The 22,519-nt window shown below is 44.7% G+C and overlaps 1 protein-coding gene across 2 annotated transcripts; it reads left to right on the forward strand.

Annotated features, from left to right (window-relative positions):
• The first annotated feature begins 1,010 nt into the window (after positions 1 to 1,010).
• On the forward strand, positions 1,011 to 21,910 carry Wsb2 (WD repeat and SOCS box containing 2). 2 transcript variants are annotated; one of them, XM_046446224.2, is made up of 9 exons: positions 1,011 to 1,123; positions 7,737 to 7,905; positions 14,893 to 15,137; positions 15,299 to 15,430; positions 17,710 to 17,810; positions 19,073 to 19,245; positions 19,895 to 20,005; positions 20,126 to 20,233; positions 20,905 to 21,910. In XM_046446224.2, exons 1-9 carry the CDS (start codon positions 1,111 to 1,113, stop codon positions 21,065 to 21,067), a joined length of 1,215 nt encoding a protein of 404 aa, XP_046302180.1. In that variant the 5' UTR covers positions 1,011 to 1,110; the 3' UTR covers positions 21,068 to 21,910. The 2 variants fall into 2 exon arrangements, with proteins under 2 accessions (XP_046302180.1, XP_046302179.1); XM_046446223.2 differs by lacking the exon at positions 1,011 to 1,123 and having other exon boundaries at positions 7,703 to 7,905.
• The last annotated feature ends 609 nt before the right edge of the window (positions 21,911 to 22,519 follow it).

Here is a 22,519-nt window from a genome sequence, read left to right on the forward strand (position 1 = left end):
GCGAGAAGGAAAACAGGGAGTAATAGGAAGGAGGGAGACTGACCCAAGTTAACGCTGGAACCGCGGGGGAAACCTGGCGAAAGAGAACCCGGCAACCTTAAGTGGAGAGCATTTTGGAGACTAAAACTGGCTGGACGCAGTAAGAAACTTCAAGGCCATCAACGACTATTGGGGACAGGGCAACTTAGAAAAGCCATCTTTTCAGTTTCCTTTCCTCACTCCTCCCGGGGCTCCTTAATGTTCCGAGGCGAGCCAACTGACCTCAAAGGGGCAGTGCCTAAGGCTAGGTAGAAAAAAGGCGGACGAGGTGACACTCTCGGGGGAGGGGGCTCAGCTCCTCGCACCTGCTCTTACCCCCCCACCCGCCTCCCGTACCACCCTCGGCCCACTGCTCCGCGACCACTCTATCTCCACTCCGGCCCCTCTTCCCCCACCAGGCCCGCGCCCCGCTTCCGTCCTCCACGCCATTCCGCCTGGGTCCCGCGCCCCACTATCCCGTCGGCATTCCCCAGACCCCGCTCTCCAACTGCCTCTCGCCCCCCACCTCCCCGACCCTGCTTCCCCCGGCCTTTCTCTAGCTCTCATCGTCCCCTTTCCCTGCGACCCCCACCCCACGACGCAGGTTTTAGCTAGTTCGTGAGCCCCCCCTGCCCGGTTTCTCCGTGTTCGCGAGCCCGACACGCCCGCCCACAGAGCGCGACACGCCCGCGTTCCTCCCCGTCCGACGCCGACCCCTCGCAGCCAGCTCGTTTTAAGCGGTCTCGGCTCGGCCCCGCCCCCCGCCCGTTTCCTTCCGCCGCACTCTCGGCCCCGCCCCATCTCCTTCCGCCGCGACTCTTGGCCCCGCCCTGTCTCCTTCCGCCGCGTCCCCACCCCCCGCTGTTACCCTGCCCGCCCCGCCCCCGCGCGTCCCCGCCCGCGCCCGCCGCCATGTGACGGGAAGCAGCTGATGGCCTCTCCGGGTGGCGGCGGGCGCGGCAGCGGCGGGGCCGGGGAGGGGGCCGGGGCCGGGGCCGGCGCGGGGGTGGGCGGCGCGGGGGCGGTATGAGGGCCAGCGGCCCGGGGGGCTGAGGCGCCCGTCGCCTGCCGCGCGAACAGCGCGCGTCCTCCATGGAGGCCGGAGGTGAGTCGGGCCGGGCGCGCCCGCTCCCGCCGCGCGGAGCCGAGGCCCGTTGCCCAGGGAGGGCGGGGACCCCTCGGCGGCTTGGCTGCAGGCGGGCGCGCGAGGGCGCGGGGCCGGGGCGGCGCGCGCGGGGCCGGGCGGCGGGGTGCGCGCCGGCGCCCAGCTTTGTTTCACTTTCGCTGTCAGTGGCCGCCACCCGACTCCTGCCGTCGCCGGGTCCTGGGCGGACGGGCTGCTGGGCCTGGGAGCCCCAGCCCGGGGACCGTGTGGAGCGCCGAGCCCTAGACAGACCCTCAGCGGGCGGTTGCCCAGGGGCCCTTGACGCGCTCGCAGCCTGGGTGGGAGTCGGCCCTGCGCCCTCCACGCTGGGCGGCCGCGCTCGTGGACAAGCCACTTAACCCCCCCAACCTACGTCTCGGTTTTGTCCCTGAACGACGGATAATAATAGTGCCCGCCTCGGTGGGTGGTTGGGTGCTTCCTGGCCTGCCTGTTCCCACGAATTGGGGCCCTGTTAGAACTACATGCCGAGCCGCTCCCTCACTAGAGTTAATTCGGTGGGGTGGGACTGGGGATGCTGATCCCTAGTGACACTTAGGATCATGTAAGTTTAGAAAAGCCATGAGGTCCAGTGCTCGCCCCGTCCTTGTTAACACCCCTTACTATCAGGAAAAAAAAGTGGAAGCCAGAATATTGGATGCACTTTCATCCAGTTCAGATGAACACCCCGACTCAGTGGAAAAGGTGTGGTGGTTGTACAAAGGCCAAAACCTCCAGGCGCATCCCTTAGGTTTACCTGGTCTAACCTCCTTGCATACAGAAATTTAGGATGGATTTGAGATTTATTCTGAGAGTCCTTAACTGAAGATTTAAAAGCGGTTTCCTTAAGGGAACTTCTCAGAAGGGGTCCAGGCCTAAGGCTCAGAATTTGTTCCAGAGAGCATCTTGCCTTGAAGTTCAGTCTTCATTTTGGTTGCTGGTGGCTCGTTATTGTGGGTGGGTTGGTTGCCAACCAGGATTTCCCTGGGGTGGTGTTACTTTTTAATTTAGGAAGTGACATTTCTTTGTTTGCTGGAGCCAGGCAGTCAAAAAGGTGTAGAGGCAGCTTTTTCCAGTTCCCATCTAGATAAGGGCTTTCTTTTCAGTGATTGTGTTACCCATAGAACTCCTTTTAAATGGCCCATTTTCCGGGGTCTTGAGTATCTTTTTTATAGCAGTTTTTTCCATTGATTCCTTAAGTTAAATCTGAAAGGCAATGTGAAGCTAACCTGCCTTTTTTAACAGGAATCCATTTCCAGTTCTGAGGTTTTTCCTACTGATTGACAGCTGTGTTTGCCAGTGTGGGCAAAGTTGTTGAGAGCTGCCAAGCTACTGTTTTTTTTTGTTGTTGTTGTTGTTTTTTAAGAAAGGTCAGAGTTTTGTGTTGCTTTCAAACTGAATAAAGTGTATTGTAAACGGATTACAATGGACAATAGTGGAAATCTTCAGAGCAATGGTTTGAATTCATTTATTTATTCAAACATTTATTGAGTGTCTACTATGTGCAAGGCATTCTCTAGGCTGTTGCTGGCCAATAGAAATAAAGTACAGAGCAGAGTGTGATGTACTCTGTAATCCCAGGTACTCAGGAGGCTGTAGCAGGAGGAGTGCAAGTTTGAGGCCAGCCTGGACAACTTAATGAGAATCTGTCTCAAAAAATAAAAAGGACTGATGGTGTTGCTCAGTGGTAGAGCACTTGCCTAGCACATGTGAGGCCCTAGGTTGAATTCCCAGTGTTGCCAAAAAAGGAAAATAAAATAAGAGCCACATACATATAGGTAATTTTAAAAGTTCTGGTAACAGCCACATTTTTTAAGAAAACAAATTTTAAGAAATTAATCTAAAAATTATATCCAGTCCACTACATCTAAATACTATCATTACAATTTGATTCATTTATGTAATCAAATAAAAATCATTGGATTATTTCAGTGTCTTTTTGTACTGTGTCTTCAAAATATGGTGTGTATTTTGTACTGAACAGCCTGTCTCCAGATTTGCTACCCATTTTAAGTGGTCAGTAACTACATGTGCTTTACTGTGTTGAGCAGAGCAGCCCAACAGCAGTGAAGAGGTAGGCAAGTTGAGGTGGGTTGGGGAAAAGATAGACAATAAATACATGATAGCAGTCAAAGTATAGTGATAATTAACCAGAAAATTAAATGGGTAAAGGAAAATGACAAGATTACTTTAGAAACAGGGAGTTCCCTATGATATAATGGAACAGCCAGGCAAATCTTCCTGGGCCCATGATATGGCTAATGCAAAGGTCCTGAGGCAGGAAAATTCTCTGAGCTTCCTGATATCTGTTAAGGCTAAGTCCTGAATCCATAGTAAATGTCCATAGAATCCATAGTAAATGTCTTTCCATTTGACCTGATTATCCAAACATCCACTGTTTAATTGGAAGACCCTTAAAGGTGTGTGTATGTGTCGGTGGGTATTAGGGAAATGTTGGTTAAAGGTTACAAAATTTAGGAGGAATAAGTTCAGAATGATCTGTGGTACATTATGGTAACTATAGTTAATAAAGAACTCTATATTGAATGCTTGAAAATTGCTGAGAGATTTGTAAGTGCTTTATTACAAAAGAAAGTATGTGATGTAACGCATACCATATGTGAAAACACCGGGTGGTATACTATAAACACATCCAATATTTTTCAGTTAAAACTCTGTTTCAAACCAAGAAGGGCCACTGCAGGTACAATCCCAGATGAAGCTGGTCCTCTCGGCTCTGTTTTGTTTTCAAGTTCTGCACTAATTATGGTTTTCTTTTCCAGTAGCCAAGTTTAATGGCTCAGACTCCTTAACAGGAGTCACTGGGTTCATTCTTCTTTTAGTGCCTGAATTCCTGAACCAAAATAGCAAGAGAGATTGAATTCCTAAATCACAGAAATAGTGTGTACATTTTCAGTAGGCTGATGTTGAAGAAGGATTTCACGTGAAATGTTTGTCTTAAAGCATCATAGTAGTTTAAGGGACTTCGTTTTGTTTATATTTAAAGAGCTATACCATGTATATTTATTCACTAAATATTTATAGACTGCCTGGTGTTTGCCAGGAACTCTGCTAGCACTGGGGATAAAAAAGGGTCCTGCAGTGTAGTGGACAGGATGGTAGTGGGCGAGACATGCCAATCAAGTGGTGAAGTTGACTAAGGTCAGAGAACTCCAGAAGGAGTTGTCATTGGGGTAAGGTACCAGATACAGAGAGGCATCCTCAAGTGAGTAGCTGGTTCAAAGGCCCTCAGGTAGCTGAGCACAGTCAGGCGGTAGGTGGCCAGGGTCCTGGATGTAGCAGGGAGAGGAGAGGGAGGGGACAGGTAATGCCGGACTTTGAGAGCAGGCAGGAGTTTGAATTTTGTTCTAGGAAGTGGGAAGTGAGGAGGGATGGTGGGGCTAGAGTGAAAACAAGGAGAGCAGATGGAAGGCGGCCTGGTGGGCAGGTGAGATGATGCCAGGTGTATTAGAACAGTAGCCACAGAGATGGGTTGAAGTAGATTAGGCAAATCTGGAAACAGACTTGACTGAACTTGCTAATGGGTTTGATTAGGGAGGTAAAAGAAATCAATGTAACCGTAACTTATTTGATAGTGTGTGTGGAACATAGTCACGGGGATAGATAATGAGCATTTAGGAGAGGGAGTGAACCGAATATGAACATGCTCAGATGGATTAAAGGAATTTTCTTCCAGCTCAACTGAAATGTTCTTCCAGATCAGTCAGGGTCATTTATTTATTTATTTATTAGTTGCAGTTGAACACAATACCTTTATTCCATTCATTTTTTTATGTGGTTGGTGCTGAGGATCAAACCCAGGGTCCCGTGCATGCCAGGGCCCCGCTGAGCCACAATCCCAGCCCCTAGTCAGTATCATTTAATTTGACTACATTGGTATTTCTGGACCTCAGCACTATTGACATTTTGGGCCAGATAATACTTTGTGGGGGTGTCTGTCCCATGCACTGTAGGATATTGAGCTGCATCCCTGGCTTCTACATAACAGATGTGACATCTTTAGTGGTGACAACTAAAAATGCCTCCAGACACTGTGACAAGCCCTCAGGGGACAAAATTACCCCCAGTGGAACTCCTGGGCTACATGAAGAAAACATTAGTAGATTAGGGTTTATGTCACCATAAGAAAATATCTAAAAATAATATCATTGAAGAAAATGGTGGCAAATTCCTGAATACCATCAAGAGACCTGTGTTGGATTTAGAATACAAGGGGACTTCTTACCATATGAACATCACATCCACAAAAGTGAATTCATACAGATGGGATTGTGCAAAGGAAGGGATCACACACACAGATTTCTAGGAAGAATTACCTCAGGCCAGGCCAGTGGCACATGCTCTGTAATCCCAGTGGCTTGGGAGGCTGAGGCAGGAGGATAATGAGTTCAAAAGTCAGTCTCAGCAATTTAGTGAGGCACTGTCTAATAAAATTTTTAAAAAGGCTGGGGATGTGACTCAGTGGTTAAGCATTCCCCCCACCCCCTGAGGTTCAATCCCCATTACCAAAAACAAAACAAAACTTTGGTCTGCACAGACACCAATTTAGACAGATCAAATATACGAAAGCCTAGATTTACACATAGGACGTGCAGGAATGGATGTTCTCTTTACAGAGGCCTGATATCATTTATTAAAATCACATTTATAGAAAGAATTTTTAGCCACATTGATTTTATAAAAACAAAAGCCTTTTTTTTCCTGTGGTACATATACTGGAAAAAATGTGTGTGTGTGTTTTTTTTTCCTTTACCATGTGTTGCACTGATTTCAAGATACCTTGGATTGTATTTCCATGATGTGCCGCCGAGAAAAAGGATATTGCTTACTGCGTTGGGTGTGAGTGGTGCAGGCCTGTAATCCCAGCTGCTCCGGAGGCTAACTTAGCAGGAGGATCACAAGCTCTAGGTCAGCCTGGGAAACTTAGTGAGATCCTGTCTCAAAAATAAAATTAAGGGCTAGGAATATAGCTCAGTTGGTAGAGTGCTTGCCTTGCGTGCTTAAGGCCCTGGGTTCAATCCCCAGCACCACACACACAAAAAAGGGGGAGGGTGGAGACATAGCTAGTGGTAGAGTGTTACCTATTATTTGCAAAGCCCTGGATTCAATCCCCAGAGCTACAAAGGAAAAACAAAAATTCTGCCTATTTAAGAAAAGTTGTCTATTATAAAATACATCCTGATTTCAGAGAGGTAATGTAGGAAGACTTAAAAAGATGAGCTTAAAATATAGGTTGTTTGGGGCTGGGGTTGTGGCTTAGTGGTACAGCGCTTGTCTAGCATGTGTGGGGTGCTAGGTTCGATCCTCAGCACCACATAAAAAAAATAAATAAAAAAGGTATTATGTCCATCTACAACTAAGAAAATATTTTTTAAAAAGTAGGTGGTTTAAGTTAGTATCTTATCTGTAGCCATAAAAGTTCAAAGTCTAGAACTCTTGAAGTGGAACATGTACATACGGAAGTGACCTCATCCAAAATGGAACTCACTTTTTCTCTTAGCGTGTATCATGATGCTAGTGGCCAGAAAATCCATTCTGAAGGCCTTTAGCTTACAGACCTTATCAGCCATGGAGAATCTTCTTTCAGAATTACAGGATTGAACTAGGAATTGCAGTTCAGTCCATATAGAAGTACCTGTGCAGTACCTACCCTCACAAGAGGCCCTGGGAGAAATAAAGATGAAATCATCTTGGTGGTATTGGAAGAGAGTGGTTAAATGCTGGTTGCAGAAGAGAATTAAACAGGGTATTGTGATAATGGAGGATGTCTCAGTTGTAAGTCTAGGTGTGAACTTGAAAGGGAATGTCTAGCAGACTTGTGTGGCCTGCAGTGCAAGAGGTGTAATGGAAAGGAGGCAGTCCTAGGTGTGGTAGAAGAAGCCTGGGCTCAGCTGCTTGTATTATGTAGGCTGGAGGGAGTCTGGGAATGTATTTTCAGGGGAAAGTGGTGTGATGAATGTTTTCAGCTCTGGCAGGCTCTCTAGGGGTGGGAAGATTGGAAGACTTGTGAAAGATCTGGGTTAAAGGAGCTAGGGAAGGCCTAACCAATAGATCTGAGCAAGAAAAGCCAGGGCAAGGGCTGTGGGAGTTTAGCTTTCCTGATGGGGGAGTGCTGGGAATGAGCCCTGCCATACCCCATACCTTTTCCCAAGATTAGGTTAATTGAGGAGACCTGAAACACATTGGTGGCCTTGCTCTGGTGGAACCATCTAGCATGGCTAACATATCTGACTATTTTTGCATCATCCAACATAGCCCTGGCTTGGATGCCTCCTGCCTTCTTCCTGCTCAGGCATTCATAGGAAAATGAGGCCTCCATTCAGTGAGTTCACCCTCCTAAAGGTGACTCTTGAGTCATGGTTAACTGGCAACTGGGAGGGATGGGACTGAGTAACCCTGATGGAATGTGGCCTGTGGTCACTTATTACCCTAGGTCATTTAAATGACAACTCCCTCTGGGAATCCATAGTGTTCCCCACATTCTTGAAGAATGCAGCTTCCTTGAGGCCCTCCAGGGTGTGAGAGTGTTTTTGAAACATGCTGTCTCCTGCCACAGAGGAACCGCTGCTGCTGGCAGAACTCAAGCCCGGGCGCCCCCACCAATTTGATTGGAAGTCGAGCTGTGAAACCTGGAGTGTCGCTTTCTCCCCAGATGGCTCCTGGTTTGCCTGGTCTCAAGGACATTGCATCGTCAAGCTGATCCCTTGGCCACTGGAGGAGCAGTTGTAAGTACTCCTTGTACCCAAAGGAATAAGGGCACTTTCCCAACTTACTCCCCTTTCTTTTTACTCCCTTTTCTTACTCCCTGTGCAAAAACAGCAGAGGGAAAAAGGCTGAACAGTTCAGGAGTTATCACTGGAGTTCGCAGAACCCCAGCATCCTGTGAGTGGAAAATTCAGTTCTGTCAAGGTTGTTGTAACCCCACGCTTTTTCTTAACTTTATTGAGACGTAATTTATACCCCATACAATTCACCCATTTAAAGTGTACAATATGGTGGCTTTTAGTGCATCCATAATCATATTCAACTTTTTCTTTACCTTAGAAAGATATCTTATACTTGCTGCAGGAGACACCTGCAGTCCCTGGCAACTACTATCTTTCTGAATCTACCTATTGTGGATGTTTCTTATTAGTAGAATCTTAGAATATGTGGCTTTTTTGACCAGCTTCTCATAGCATAATGTTTCATAGTTCATAATGTAGTATGTATTAATACATCTCCATTTGCCAAATAATTATTGTATGGTATAGAGATACCAAATTTTGTTTATACGTTTTTCATTGATTGATGGACATTTTTTTTTCCTTTTCTCTTTTTTGGCTATTATGAATAGTGTTGCGGGTACAGTTTTCGTGTGGGCATGTGTTTTCAATGTTTAACTGAGGAAGTGCCAGGCTGTTTTCTAAAGTGGTGGCACCATTTTCAATCCTGCCAACTGTGCTTTCAGATTCCAGTTCTCTGCATCCTCACCAGCACTTGTTGTCTTTTTGATTTCAGCATAGCATCCTAATGAGAGTGAAATTGAATGCCAGTGGTTTTAATTTGCATTTCCCTGGTAGTTACTGGTGTTTAGCACCTTCTCGCGTGCTTTTTGGCCGTTTGTATATCTTCATTGGAGAAATATCTGTTTATATCTTTAGACCATTTTAAAATTGAATGTTTTTCTTTGTTGACTTGGTTAAGTTTCTCATGCTAAAGTTTTTCTTTATCTGGAACAGTCAGATCCCAGGAAATGTTACGTAGGGCATTATGTTGGATATATTTGTACCTTTTTGTGTGTCTTGGGGCCACTCTATGTCTGCATTTATTTATTCTGGGAATTTTTGTTTCAATTATTTGCCTTACACTGAGCTAGAGGCCAAGTATTCTGAATTCTGAAGTACAATCAATTCAGCCAGTTCTTGGGGTCTCATTTAGGCTTTTTTTTTTTTTTTTTTTTTTTGTACTGAGAATTGAACCCAGGGGGCTTAACCACTGAGCCTCATGGCCAGCCCTTTTGTGTATTTTATTTAGAGACAGGGTCTCACTGAGTTGCTTGGGGCCTTACTGAATTGCTGCCCTTTTTTTGTGTGTGGCGGGGTGGTTACTGGAGATTGAACTCAGGGGCACTTGACCACTGAGCCACATCCCCAGCCCTGTTTTGTAATAGAGACAGGGTCTCCCTGAGTTGCTTAATGCCTCTCCATTGCTGAGGCTGGCTTTGAACTGGCGATTCTCTTGCCTCAGTCTCCCCAGCAACTGGGATTACAGGCCTGTGCCACCACACTAGGCCTGCTTTAGGCATTTTTTATAATTGCAGGTTAGATTTAAGTTTTGTAATAATTCAGTCTGACACTTGTTTCTCTAACAGTATGAGGTGCTGACAAGAGTTTGCCAGAAGAATCTACACACTGCTAGGGTTGAAGGGTGTGATACTGTGATTATTATTGATACTTTGTTGACATTACCAGTTTCCATTTCCTGGCACACAACTCTTCAAATCCTTGGGATCTCCACAGTGATAAGTGTCTTTTTGTGTGCTGTTGGGTTGATTGTTGTCTGGCTTTCCCTAGGTACTTTGGGATGGAGGCTGGTCACCAGAGAGAGCAAGGCAGGATTAAGGGATTGGGACTTTCATCCCCAACTTGCAGGAAAGGGAAAGGGGCTGAAGGTGATGTTGATTGCCACTGGCTGATGATGTAATTAACCATGCTTATGCAATGAAGCTTCTATCAAACCCAAAAAGGACTGGGTTCAGAGCTAGATAAGTGAGTACTTGGAAGTTCCTTGCAAATTGATGGCCCTGGGGAGGGTGTGGAGTCTTTGTGCTCCTTCCTATATGCATTGCTCTGTGCATCTCTTCCACTGTTACTGGTATTCTTTATAATAAACAGTTTAAAAATTTAAGTAAGGCATTTTCCTGAGGTCTGTCTGCTGCTCTAACAGATTTATTGAATCTGAGGAGGGGGTCATGGAAAGGAACCTTCATTTATAGCCAATGGGTCAGAAGCACAGGGGAAACAACCTAGGACTTGGAGTAGTCATCTGTAGCAGAAAGGGAAGTTCTTGGGGACTGGGCCCTCAACCTGTAGGATCCAAGGCTATCTCCTTAGATTTAGTGTTAGAAGTGCATTGAGCTAAAACCACCCAGAAGTTGCCTGCTACAGAATTGCTTGCTTATGTGTGGGGAAAAGCCCCCATGTTTGGCCACAGAAGTCTTCTATGTTGAGAATATAGGAGAGGGCTGGGGTAAACAAAGATATTGTATCCATGTATAACTAAGGAAAAAACCAAAAAAGAATATATGGAAAAAATGACTGATTTTTTTTTTCCCCCCCGTACCTTCAGAGGGGTAAACTTGTGCAGTTTCTGGAAGGAAGGCGATTTGACAAGACCGTAAAAATGGTCTCCTGGTGGGCTGGGGATGTGACTTAGTGGTAGGGGATCAGGTCCTGGGTCCAATCCCTGGTATCCCCTACCACCACCACCACACACACACAAGTTCTTCTTACTATTAGGAATCTCAGAACCTGGGGTCACGTATTTACATGTGCTGGTTTTCATCAAGAAATTAATAGTGAAAAAAAATCAGAGGTACCTTAAGATTTAGTAATAAAGGATGGTTAATTATGACGTTTCCATATATTTGTAAAGTCATTAAAGTTATCATATTTGTAATCATGATCTTCAGTTCTGTGGTCAGTTTACTGGTAATGGCGAGGATATTTATTGTTAATTGACCTCCCACTCCAAATGCAGGGGACTCTCCTTTGTATCTAGACTTAAGTCTGATACCAATTTATTGTCTGAAAGTTTTTTGTTTTTTTTGAAAAAAGAATAAAATAGAAAATCTGTTGTTTACCCCCAAATTAGATATATTTAAATATGTACATTACTCAAGGTAAATGTATTCTTTCAGTATTAACTAAAGGGAAATGGAAAAAGTCATTTAATATTAACCCTTTTGTATATTTATTATTTAATATAGTGAGAAAAGTACTAATATGTTAAATGAGGACTTACCTGTTTTTGGGGGGAAATCAAACATCTTGAAGAATAATAACCTGAGGAAATACATGACATAAGGCTTGTTGAAGAAAGCAGACTATAAAACTGTATGTGCCAAATTATCCCAAATTTATTTTTTAAAAAAATATGAGTGTGCACATAAATTAAAATCTGTAGTGAAATGTTTAGAATATTAATTGTGGATAATTTTTATTAGTTTCATTTCCAGATCTTCCCATATTTCTCTACTGAAACTTGAAGTGATTTTTTTTTTTAAAAAATTTTAGTTATATGGGCACAATATCTTTATTTTGTTTATTTATTTTTATGTGGTGCTGAGGATCGAACCCAGGGTCTCACACGTGAGAGGCGAGTGCTCTACCACTGAGCCACAACCCCAGCCTGTAATTGTTGTTTTAAAAGTGGGAATCAGGTCCAGTGGTACAGTCTATAATCCCAGTGACTCAGGAGGCTGAGGCAGGAGGATCACAAATTCAAAGCCAGCCTTGGCAATTTAGCAAGACCCTGTCTCCAAAAAAAAAAAAAAAATTATTACAGGGTTGGGGATTTAGCTCAGTGGTTAAGCAACCTGGGTTCAATCCCTGATACAAAAAATAAAAGCGGGAATCTGGAGCAGGGCATACTGGCTTGTCCCTGTAGTCCCAGCTACTCAGGAGGCTGAGCAGAAAGATCAAAAATTAATGGCCAGCCTAGGCAATTTAGCGAGACCCTGTCTTAAAAAATAAAAGAGCTGGGGATGTAGCTCAGTGGTAGAGCACCTCTGGATTCAATCCAGGAGAGGAAAGATCTGGGGCATTTATATGCTTAAGATTGTAATGCATTAAAAAATTAGGAATTGCTTTAGGTATTGAGCCAAATAATCATCTTAACCAAAAGGTTTGGGAAGCTTTCTTTTCAGGTGAAGCTAAGCTAAGTTCTGTTAATGAATCTCCCTTTGCTCCAGCAGCCCCTTCCCACGCTCCCACCTCCTACCTCTCATGCACTCTATCCTTAAATATTTGTTGAGTACTCACCCAAGACACCCAAGACTTGAGTTCTTTCTTTTTATTTTGCGGTATTGGGGATTGGACCCAGGGCCTTGTGCATGAGAGGCAAGCACTCTACCAACTGAGCTGCTTCCCTAGCCCCAAGACTTGAGTTCTAATTTCAGTTCTGCCCTTGACTTTGTGAGCCTGGGAAAGTTAATAGCTGTACTCATACAGCAAGAATTTGAGTACAGTGCTGCCCTGCTTAACAGTGTTTTGGTCAGTGAAAGACCACATGTTGGCAATTAATTTAATCTGAGGAGGGGGTCGTGGAAAGGAACCTTCATTTATAGCCAGTGGGTCAGAAGCACAAGGAAAACATCCTGGGACTTGGAGTAGCATCTGTAGCAGACAGGGAAGTTCTTGGGGACTGACCCTCAACCTGTGGGATCCAAGGCTATCTCCTTAGATTTAGTGTTAGAAGTGCATTGAGCTAAAACCACCCAGCAGGTGCCCAAAAGGTTGATTTGCCTAGTGACATTGTAACTGTTGATGGCACAAGAACAGAGGCTCCTAACTGAGCAGTTCTCAGCACGTTTCTCTTTTGTTAAGTGGTTCATGACCCTCTTTCTAGAAACATTCAATTTATAATATTAAAATGAAATAATTTGGAAATGTGTCTTAATACATTTTGAATAAAGTAGTTACAGAAATCAAATACAGAAATAAATTAATTCAAATACAGAAATTCTAATTTTATAAAAGATAAAACATACCTTCCAAGCTCTTCTGTGACGTTCTTCCCATGGCCTGCTTTTATAGTCCTTCTCAAGGTGCCACTCACCTGCACCATGGCCAGGTAGGTCTGGTTAGCGTGGACAGGCAAGGAGGGCCACATAGGGAAAGGGCAGGATCAGCTGAAAAGACATTGGTTACATTCAGATTGTTTAGCCAGAAAAACACATTTTCAGCCTCATTTGGCCATTTAGACCAGGGGCCAACAAACATTTTCTGTAAAGGCCCAAATGGTAAATATTTTAGGCTTCATGGGCCACAAAGTCTGTCAGGATTGTTCAGTTCTGCTGTGTAGCAATATGTGCACAAATGACAATGGCAGGGTTCCAGTAAAACTTTTATTTACAAAACTAAATCTAGTCATTTTCACAACATTGATAAATGTGAAGGACATTATGCTAAATGAAGTAAGCTGGGCACAGAAGGACAAATACCAAGCACCTTTATGTGTGGAATCTAAAAAATGTCGAACTCCTAGAAGCAGAGTGGGGGGCGGCCCTCTGGTGGCCGGGAGGGGTGGGGATTTGGGTCAAGGCTGCAGAGTTTGGGTTAAGTGGGATGAGTTCTGGTGTACAACATGGACACAATATTTAATAATTTATATTTGAAAAATTGCTATAAGAGTAGATCTTAAGTATTCTCAGGAGGAAAAAAGTTTGTGAAGTGAAGGATATGTTAATGAGCTTGATTTAATCGCTCTACGTTGTATACATGTTTATATTATACATTGTAAATATATACAATTTTTATTTGTTAAATAGACCATAATTTTTTTAAAATTGAGAACTTAAGGGATTGTTGAAAGAGTTAAAACAAAAACAGACCGCTGGCCCGGGCACAGTTTGCCAGCCTCTGATTTAGCCCACATTTGCTTGGCTCCTTCCTTCTTATTTTCCAGGTGAGCTTGGTAAAATTTCTGATTTTACCATACAGTTGACAGAAGTGTGATTTGCTCAGAACTTCTGGGAAAGCGTGGAATAGAGGTCCAGGCATAGATACTGTGAGTGTAGGATTCCTCGTTGAAGTATGTCAGATTGCGCTGAGCCTGGCATTCTCTCCATCTCCCCCAGTGGCTGGACACGAGTGTGGTCATGGTCACCCAGAAAAGCAGGATTTACTAAAGGTGTGTTTCAAATAGTAAACTGTTCTCAGGCCAAATCCCAGACCTGTCTACTTTGAGACTTTGTCTGCTGGGCGTAGAGGTGGGCAGGGCCCAGTGACTCAGGGAGTGAGCTTCAGTTACCTGGAACAGAGTGAGGATATAAAAGGAGAGGAATGTAAAGGAGGGGCTCGGGCCAGGAGATCTTCCGGAGGTATCCCTGTGAGCAGTTCTGTGGTTCTTTCTGTTTGTTGACTACTCTTCTGGTTGCTTCTTGTCCTGGATGTCCCACCAGGAAGTACCTGGAAGAACTTTATTATTGATTGGTGAAGGTGGAAATAAGGAAGAGCCTTATTACTGGTGAAGGTGGAAATCAACATCTGCTAAACAAACTGTTGGCCAGATAGGTTTATTTCCCAGCTCCTTGAGGACTTCTGAGATGATAGAAGGGGACATGTTGGCTGGTGTTCAGGCTCTAATTCTGTCTGTCCTGGTTCCAGACCTATGGTATAAGTATGCTCTCTCATGGGAAAAATGGAGTACATGTTTCTTTCCACACACCAAAACCCAGGAGAACTTTCTGAGCAAGTGTGCGGCTCCTGGGAGCATCTGTGATCTAGTTATCCCATACGGCAGGTCACCCCATTGCAGGGCTGTTGCCAGTGGACTAAGACAAGGCCAGTGAAGCTTCTATTACATGAGTTCCAAAATGACACAAAGTCACACTGGAATTTACTAAAAGCCAACATTTCTTTTAGGACTTTAATCAAGTGTTACTGTCCCAGGATGACAAGTTGATTGACTTGGTAACAATTTTAGACTCCAATCTTTGCTTTCTCCAGCATCCCTAAAGGGTTCGAAGCCAAAAGCCGAAGCAGCAAAAATGATACAAAAGGACGAGGGAGCCCAAAAGAGAAGACACTGGACTGTGGTCAGATTGTTTGGGGTTTGGCCTTCAGCCCGTGGCCTTCTCCACCCAGCAGGAAGCTCTGGGCACGCCACCACCCCCAAGTGCCAGACATCTCTTGCCTGATCCTTGCCACGGGGCTTAATGATGGACAGATCAAGATTTGGGAGGTGCAGACAGGTAGGTCTTTTCTGGCTGGCACAAGGTATTCAGGCATGTTCATGTTCAAGAGGCATGTTCATGACCTGTTCCTGTCAGGTCCCCAGTTGTCCTGGGGTATAGGGTGATGGGCAGTCTGGGTGCCCCTCTCCTGCTGACTGAGTCCTCTGCTCCCCTTTCAGGGCTTCTGCTTTTGAATCTTTCTGGCCACCAAGACGTTGTGAGAGATCTGAGCTTCACACCCAGTGGCAGTTTGATTTTGGTCTCTGCATCACGGGACAAGACTCTTCGCATCTGGGACCTGAATAAACATGGTAGGGAGGTGGTTAAACTAACTTGAAGACTCCAGAAATAATGTATCTGCTCCTTTCTCAACCTCACCAATGCTATTTTTATGTAGAATGGTTTTTCAACACTTTTTTCTGTTATTGCCCTCTAAGGAGACATTCTCTTCCTAATTACCCTTCTTGTCCCAAAGATGTCCTAAACCAATGAAATACAGTGCAGTCATCCCTCAGTTATCAAAAGAACAAGTTTCAGGACCCCTGTGGATACCCAAAACTGTGGTTGTTCAAGTCTCTGATATGAAATAGCATAGTATTTCATATAACCAACACACTATGCTTGAAACTGTGTCTAGGTGACTTAGAATGCCTAATACAGTAAGGGAAATGGTGGCTTCACTCTAATGACAGGAAAAATGATCTGTCCGTGTTCAGTACAGACACAACTAAAAAAAATTTCCATCCATGATAGTTAAATCTGTAAGTGTGGGGGGCACAGAGGGCTGACGGAACATTGATATATTAAAAGCATGTCTATGCTTGGTATGTTTAAAAAAAAAAAAAAGAAAAAAACAGGTTTCGGGCTCCCACGAGCCCCCTTGGAGTGGTGTTGCCCTACTGAAACATACAACACAGCAGGGCTTTATCCCGGCAGCTTGCTGTCCTGGGAGGGACTAGAGAGTGACTTGGGGAATCCCATGCTGGCTTGGAGAGAAGGAAGGGCTAGGTAAGCATGACTGAGAGCAGTGCAGGCCACGACTAGGGCTTCCTGAGAAAGGGGGCGTTGAGGTGGGGCTCCAGGGATCTGCCCTCCTGACGTGATTCCCTTAACGCCTTCTGTTCTCAGCGCTTGGATGTGGCGGCTGAAGAGGCCATAACCCACTCTAAAAGTATTAACTTGTACATATCTGCATGTGCATAAAAACTTCATAAATTCCTAAGTATGACCACATATGGGTTTATAAAAATTCTTGTATTTTTTCCTTTGCTTGGCTTTCTCCTTCCCATTTTCTCCTGTCTTCCCTCTTGTGTGTCCTCCTCTCTTCCTTTGCAATCTGGTAACCCACGTTAAGAACCTACTTACATAGCTGTCTGTAATTTTTTTCTATACTTACATAATCCTGCATACATGACTTACATCCATGGGTGTTGGAGACCATTGTTTCACAAAAATGGATCATATGCTTCCCATTTTTTCTGCATCTTGCTTTTTGTTTTGTTTTTGAGAAAAAGGAAAAAGAAGGTTTATTGCTTTGGTAGTAAAGAAAAAACACCAGGGGACTTCTGTCCTAAAGGCTGTGACTCTCAATCACAAGGGACAGAGGGGTTTTAAAGAAACTCTTCAAGGGTTACATTCCAGGTATGCTTTGGTAGGGATCCCAGGCCCCCTGATGGCATGTTGGCATCCCCTTCCTGTAGTGGTGTGTCCCAGGGCAGTTAACCAGGGGAAGAAAAGAGAACACTGTCTCCTAAACTTGTTAGGGAGGGGGAGAGGGGAGAAAAGAGGAAAAAAAAATTTAAAGACTAAACCTTAGAGCAGTGAGGGCTATATTCAGAAGGTGAACAGACCACTGTTACATTTCCCCACTGTTAATTTCCGCCTTCCATTTCTATGCATCTTGCTTTTTTTCATTAAACATTACCCCATAGAAAAGTCTGTCTCTCTAATTCCATCCACATTAACAGACTAGATATACCCCCATTAATTCACCCACTCCCCTATGCCTGGGCATTAGGTTTTTTCCAAAAGCCAAGACCTGGAGAGATTGCGTGAGTCACTGGACTTCTGAACTGAGTACGCAGCGGAGCCGGGTGGCATTGAAACCCGAGTCATCTGACTCCAGAGCTTATGCCTGTAATTACTTCACACCTCGCCCCTTCTCCAGCAGACAACGTAGGACCAGAGGGAAGCCATTATGGAGGTTAAACAGAGAGTTGAAGATAAGCACTGTCAGTTGGGAAGGAGGCTTCAGAGCACTTGAGGTGGTTGGGAACCTGAAGAGAAGGATTTCTGCTATGAAAAGGTGTTAGATCTATGTTCACCCTTTTCCCTAGATTTATGTGGTGCCATGAATTCCCTTGGCCATTAGAATATCATATTAATAGATTGCAGCTGTTTTAGTTTTCTTCTTTTCTGTTTACACGTTTAAATGAAAGTTGGACGTAGTTCCTTCTCAGCAAAGCCTTTGGGCCCAGTCTTGAGAGAACTGGATGATGTATTGGGTGCTGGGCCATTACTACTGGTACTTCTGCCTCCCTTCTCCGTTGTTCTGCAGGGTGGCTTACTGTTTGTTTCTCTTCTTTGCCAGGTAAACAGATTCAGGTGTTATCAGGTCACCTCCAGTGGGTTTACTGCTGCTCCATCTCCCCTGACTGCAGTATGCTGTGCTCTGCAGCTGGAGAGAAGTCGGTAAGCCTCCAACACTGGGTGCCATTTCCTCTACTGCTTCAGTTCATTGAGAAATAGGGGTCTGAAGCACTGACTCTGTGTGTGTGAGAGCCAAAATCCACCTGCCGGCTGGCTGGCCTCAGCAGGAAAGCATGCTGATGGGCTGGCACCCCCCCACACTCACACTACTCTCGGCACCCTGATGTGGACCAAGAAGTGGAAGGTTCGGAAGTAGGTCTGAGGGGTGGTTTGCCTTTACAAAACAGAGAATGGGTGCTTGTTGGATCTCTTTTCCCTTTGGATTCTAAGATTTAAAAATTGCAACCTACATCTGGATCCAGATTTCCTTTGAATCATCTAGTTTGAATTTATCTAGGATTTTTAATTCAGATCATGACATGGTTAGGTACTTTTATTGTTGAACTTTGTCCTTTAATCCTGTTAAAGAAAAAAGAAAAGGCATTAGAATCTCAAGAACAAGCCTTTGGCAATTTGCGTCTGTTTAGGTTTTGCATGTGTGTTGAACCCTTGCTGTAACTGACAGAAAGTTAGGTTAAGGGTCTGCTATTGATCCTACCCAGGTGGTTGCCCACTTGAGGTGTGAGACTATGTGAAATGAGAGTTTTCTTAAAGGAGAGAAAACAAAATGCTACTTTTAATGATTCTTAGGGTGGAAATGATAAGGTAGGTCAGAGAGTCGTGGTATATTCCCATGGGTTCTCTAAGAAAGGTGTGGGTGTAAAATGTCATCAGGGTGTCACTGCTTTGTGGGGTGGTCCAGAGTTCACCTCTGACCCGTTTTTGGCTTTAAGTGGAACAAGGTAGTATTTGGCTCAAGTCTTCCTCAGCACGTGCTACCCTATTTCAAGCAGGGCTCAGAAGCCTCTGGGGCCATTTCAGCTGGCAGCCTTCCAGGTTGGCTGGCTTAGTCTTATTAAAGAACACTCTTTGGGCAGGGCATAGTGGCACAATCCAGTTGTTCGGGAGGCTGAGGCAGGAGGATTACAAGTTCAAAGTCAGCCTCAGGAACATAGTGAGAAAGATAGAAAGTTTAAAAAAAGGGCTGGAGATAAAGACAACCAAGCTGACCATGCCCACTCAGTGCCTCATGAATTCAGGTACGTTGCTTTGTTTCCCCCTGGATGATAGGCTGTGGAGGAGGAGGGCGGAATGGTTTCACCTGGCCATGGGGCCTGAAGAGGGGATTCTGGTGCCTTTTATTGCTGTTCAAGTCCTGGGTGCTTGGTTCCTGCCCCTCACCAGGCCCCTGTTCATCCCCACAGGTCTTCCTCTGGAGCATGCGGTCCTACACACTAATCCGGAAGCTAGAAGGCCACCAAAGCAGTGTTGTCTCCTGTGACTTCTCCCCAGACTCTGCCTTGCTTGTCACAGCTTCTTATGATACCAACGTGATTATGTGGGACCCCTACACTGGCGAGAGGCTGAGGTCACTCCAGTAAGGACTGATTCCCTGCTATGGTTTCCTTGTCAGGTGGCTGATGAGAACCTACTTGGCATTAGACAGGTCCCTCTTGGAGCCTGGGGTGGGGAAGAGCAGCCTAGATGAGAAGGCGCAGTGGCTCAGTGCTTTGCTGTCAGGGTCTGCAAGTCTCTGGGTTTAGGAAGCCGTCTGTACTAATTTGGATTCATCATTATGAAACCTCAAAGTGACAAAATTCCACTTACTAATAACTGTAGTAACAAGTTCAGAAAGATCCTCCGATTGAAAACATAATTTCCAATATGAATTTCATGTTCTTACAAACCTGGTCTACTTTTTACTTTTGTCTTTCTGTTTTATGAAGCAAATAATAGGTAGTCCTATAATTATCATGTATCTCAGCCTAAAAAAGATTTTCAGTTTGTACTGTGGCATTAAAGTGAGAGCTGACCTACTTTGCATAAAGAAATTAGCACAAGGAAGTGCTAGTAACCCTTCAGCCCCAAGACTCTTGGGGCCTTCTGAAGGGCCCTTTTTTCCAGTCTGAATCCCAGATTTTCCATAAGGGCACAGAGCACAGCAGTTTGGTCTCCTGCCTAGGGGTGTTTGCAGCAGGAGGCTGGCCTTCATACCCAGCATGCCGTCCTGTTTCTGACTTCTGCAGCCACACCCAGCTTGAGCCTGCCATGGATGACAGCGATGTCCACATGAGCTCCTTGAGATCTGTGTGCTTCTCTCCGGAAGGCCTGTACCTTGCGACAGTGGCAGACGACAGGTAACGAGAGAACTCCCTTTAGGAGGCCTCAGAGCAGGCGTTTGGAAGTAGTGGCAGCATGCCCCTCCTGGTGTGGCCCAGGTTGGCTAGTGTGTCACTGTACCACTCTCTCCTGTCCAGGCTCCTCAGGATCTGGGCCCTGGAGCTGAAGGCTCCCGTGGCATTTGCTCCCATGACCAATGGACTTTGCTGCACGTTTTTTCCACATGGTGGAGTTATTGCCACAGGGTATGTATGTTAGCTGAGCAGATGGGGAGCAGTTTATGCTGCATGTGCCATGTAGTTTTTAAGGGAAGAAAAGAAATCCAAGATTATATAAAATTCAAATATTCAATTCTGACAATACATCATTTACTCTTTTAATATTTAACCACAATGTATTTAAAGATCTGCAATTCAGTGGGCCAGGTTTACAAGGGAACACAAATTAGGATGATGTAGAATTTTTATGGGAAAGGATTTATGACCGAGATCACCTTACAGGTTAACTCCTTGGATTTGGTAGGTGACACTCTTCCCTCTTACCACTTTTGATCTAACTTGTTGAAAGGTCTTTATTGACAGAGATGGTGTCTGGTGTCAAAAGTCTCTGTCTTGAGGGTTTTCTATATTTGATAAAGTCTTGTTGTGTTGCTAAGGCTGGCCTCAAAATCATGGGCTCAAGTGATCCTCCCATCTCAGCCTCTCGAGTGGTCTGGGCCACAGGCACATACAACATCATAACGTGTTAGAAACCTGTCAGCAACCCTCATTCGTCAGCACCAGAGCCTTCATAGTCATTCCTAGTCAGATTTGCCTTTCACCTTCTGGAGTCTATTTTGCTACTTGAGGTCAAATTAGAAACATCCGTTGCAATGAAAGCAAGGTCTTTCTGACCCTGTTGGTCTGTTTTGTTCCAGGACAAGAGATGGCCATGTCCAGTTCTGGACTGCTCCTAGAGTCCTGTCCTCACTGAAGCACTTATGCCGGAAAGCCCTTCGAAGTTTCCTAACAACCTACCAAGTCCTAGCACTGCCAATCCCCAAGAAAATGAAAGAATTCCTCACGTACAGGACTTTTTAAGCAATGCTGCACATCTTGTTTTCTTGTAGCAGAATAAATCTTCCCGGCAAAGGAATAGCTGGAATAACAGGCCAAACATCTGGTCTTGGGTTGAAATAGAAATTCTTTGGGATTGTGAAGAGAATGTAGCAGACTAGATTCCAATGGACTGGTCATGGGTCATCTTCTCCATGGCGTCTGCGAGCCAATCTTAGAGGAGGAAATCCCACTTCTGCAGTGACAGAGCCTTACTTTAAGTCTTGAGTCCACTTGTGAAAAGCAAATATTGAGCTCCTTATAGTCATTTTGATTCAAAGTGCAGTTATTGATGTTTTGATGATTCAAGTAGGCCGCTAGAGCCTGTCCTTAGTGGCGGCAAGGTTTACATGCCCTCAGCTGGGATGTGAGCTGTGTAGCATACTCATCCTTGTTCCCAGTACAGTGGTGGCATGGTTTAACGTCCCCTCCTGCTGTGCTCAGAGCTGCTTTGACATTGGCAAGTTACCTCCCTCAGGCTCCCTCTGATCAGCAGGACCAAGTTTCCATGGAGCACTTGGTATAAGGTGTTACCTGAGTAACAGGCGAAATCAGAGGCTGTGCTCCTGACTGATAACAAACACTATTATTGGCTGTTTCTTTTATTATTATTTTTTTAAACAATGGTGTGCATGTGCAGGAGATGATAAATTTGTATGTCAGATTATATGAGGATGTGTTCCTAAATGCATGACTGTTAAATGGCTACTGAGCTATCAGTTGTTGGCCATTTATTAGCATCATATTTATTTGTATTTTCTAAACAGATGTTAAGGTACAACTGTGTTTTTCTCAATCGTATCTAAAAACCAGAGTACTGAAATGGAACAGTGGTGAAGATGTGTCTTCGTTGTGTAAAGAACTGGTGTTGTCAGCACTTCAGCTTATATTCTATGTACAACATCTGTCTTTGCTGCTTGACCTCATCAGACTCATTAGTCAGTTTCAACTACCCAACAAAAATAGCTCCTTAAAAGTACTGTTCTCCCTCAGTGGCATTTACCTATCTAATCAAGACACCTTATTCCGACAAAATCTGCCTTAGGAAAATCTAATATATTTTAAATTATTTTGAAAGAAATGCAACATCTTATTCTTTGGCTTTCTTAATTGATCCTTTATGGAGGCAGCGTAACAACTTAATGAGACAGAGGAATCTCCTCTACCACCTTCATTGCTTGAAGAAAAAACATTTCAAAATAAGGCTTTCATTGAAGAAAAAAACAAAAACAAAAGCTTTTGGCTCTGTTTCTTTTTTTCCTCCCACATTAAGAAAAAAGAATCAACTGGGCATGGTGGCACACCCCTGTAAGCTCAGCTACTCAGAGGGCTGAGACGGGAAGATGGAAAGTTTGAGGCCAGGCTTGTGGCAACTTAGACCATCTCAAAATTTTTAAAAAGGGCTGATGATAGAGCTCAGTGTTAGACTACATCTGG

The sequence above is a fragment of the Marmota monax genome, unplaced genomic scaffold (genome assembly GCF_021218885.2).
Source record: "Marmota monax isolate L192 unplaced genomic scaffold, Marmota_monax_Labrador192_F-V1.1 WCK01_AAM20220418_F8-fsc00092, whole genome shotgun sequence".
Taxonomy (NCBI): domain Eukaryota; kingdom Metazoa; phylum Chordata; class Mammalia; order Rodentia; family Sciuridae; genus Marmota; species Marmota monax.

Bases quoted from the DNA above. Each gene is read 5' to 3' on its own strand.
- Wsb2 (XM_046446223.2), top strand. From the start codon at position 7,718: ATGCTGTCTCCTGCCACAGAGGAACCGCTGCTGCTGGCAGAACTCAAG. The intron at 7,906-14,892 runs GTAAGTACTCCT...TGCTTTCTCCAG, and splicing joins TGGCCACTGGAGGAGCAGTT to CATCCCTAAAGGGTTCGAAG. The intron at 20,234-20,904 runs GTATGTATGTTA...GTTTTGTTCCAG, and splicing joins GGTGGAGTTATTGCCACAGG to GACAAGAGATGGCCATGTCC.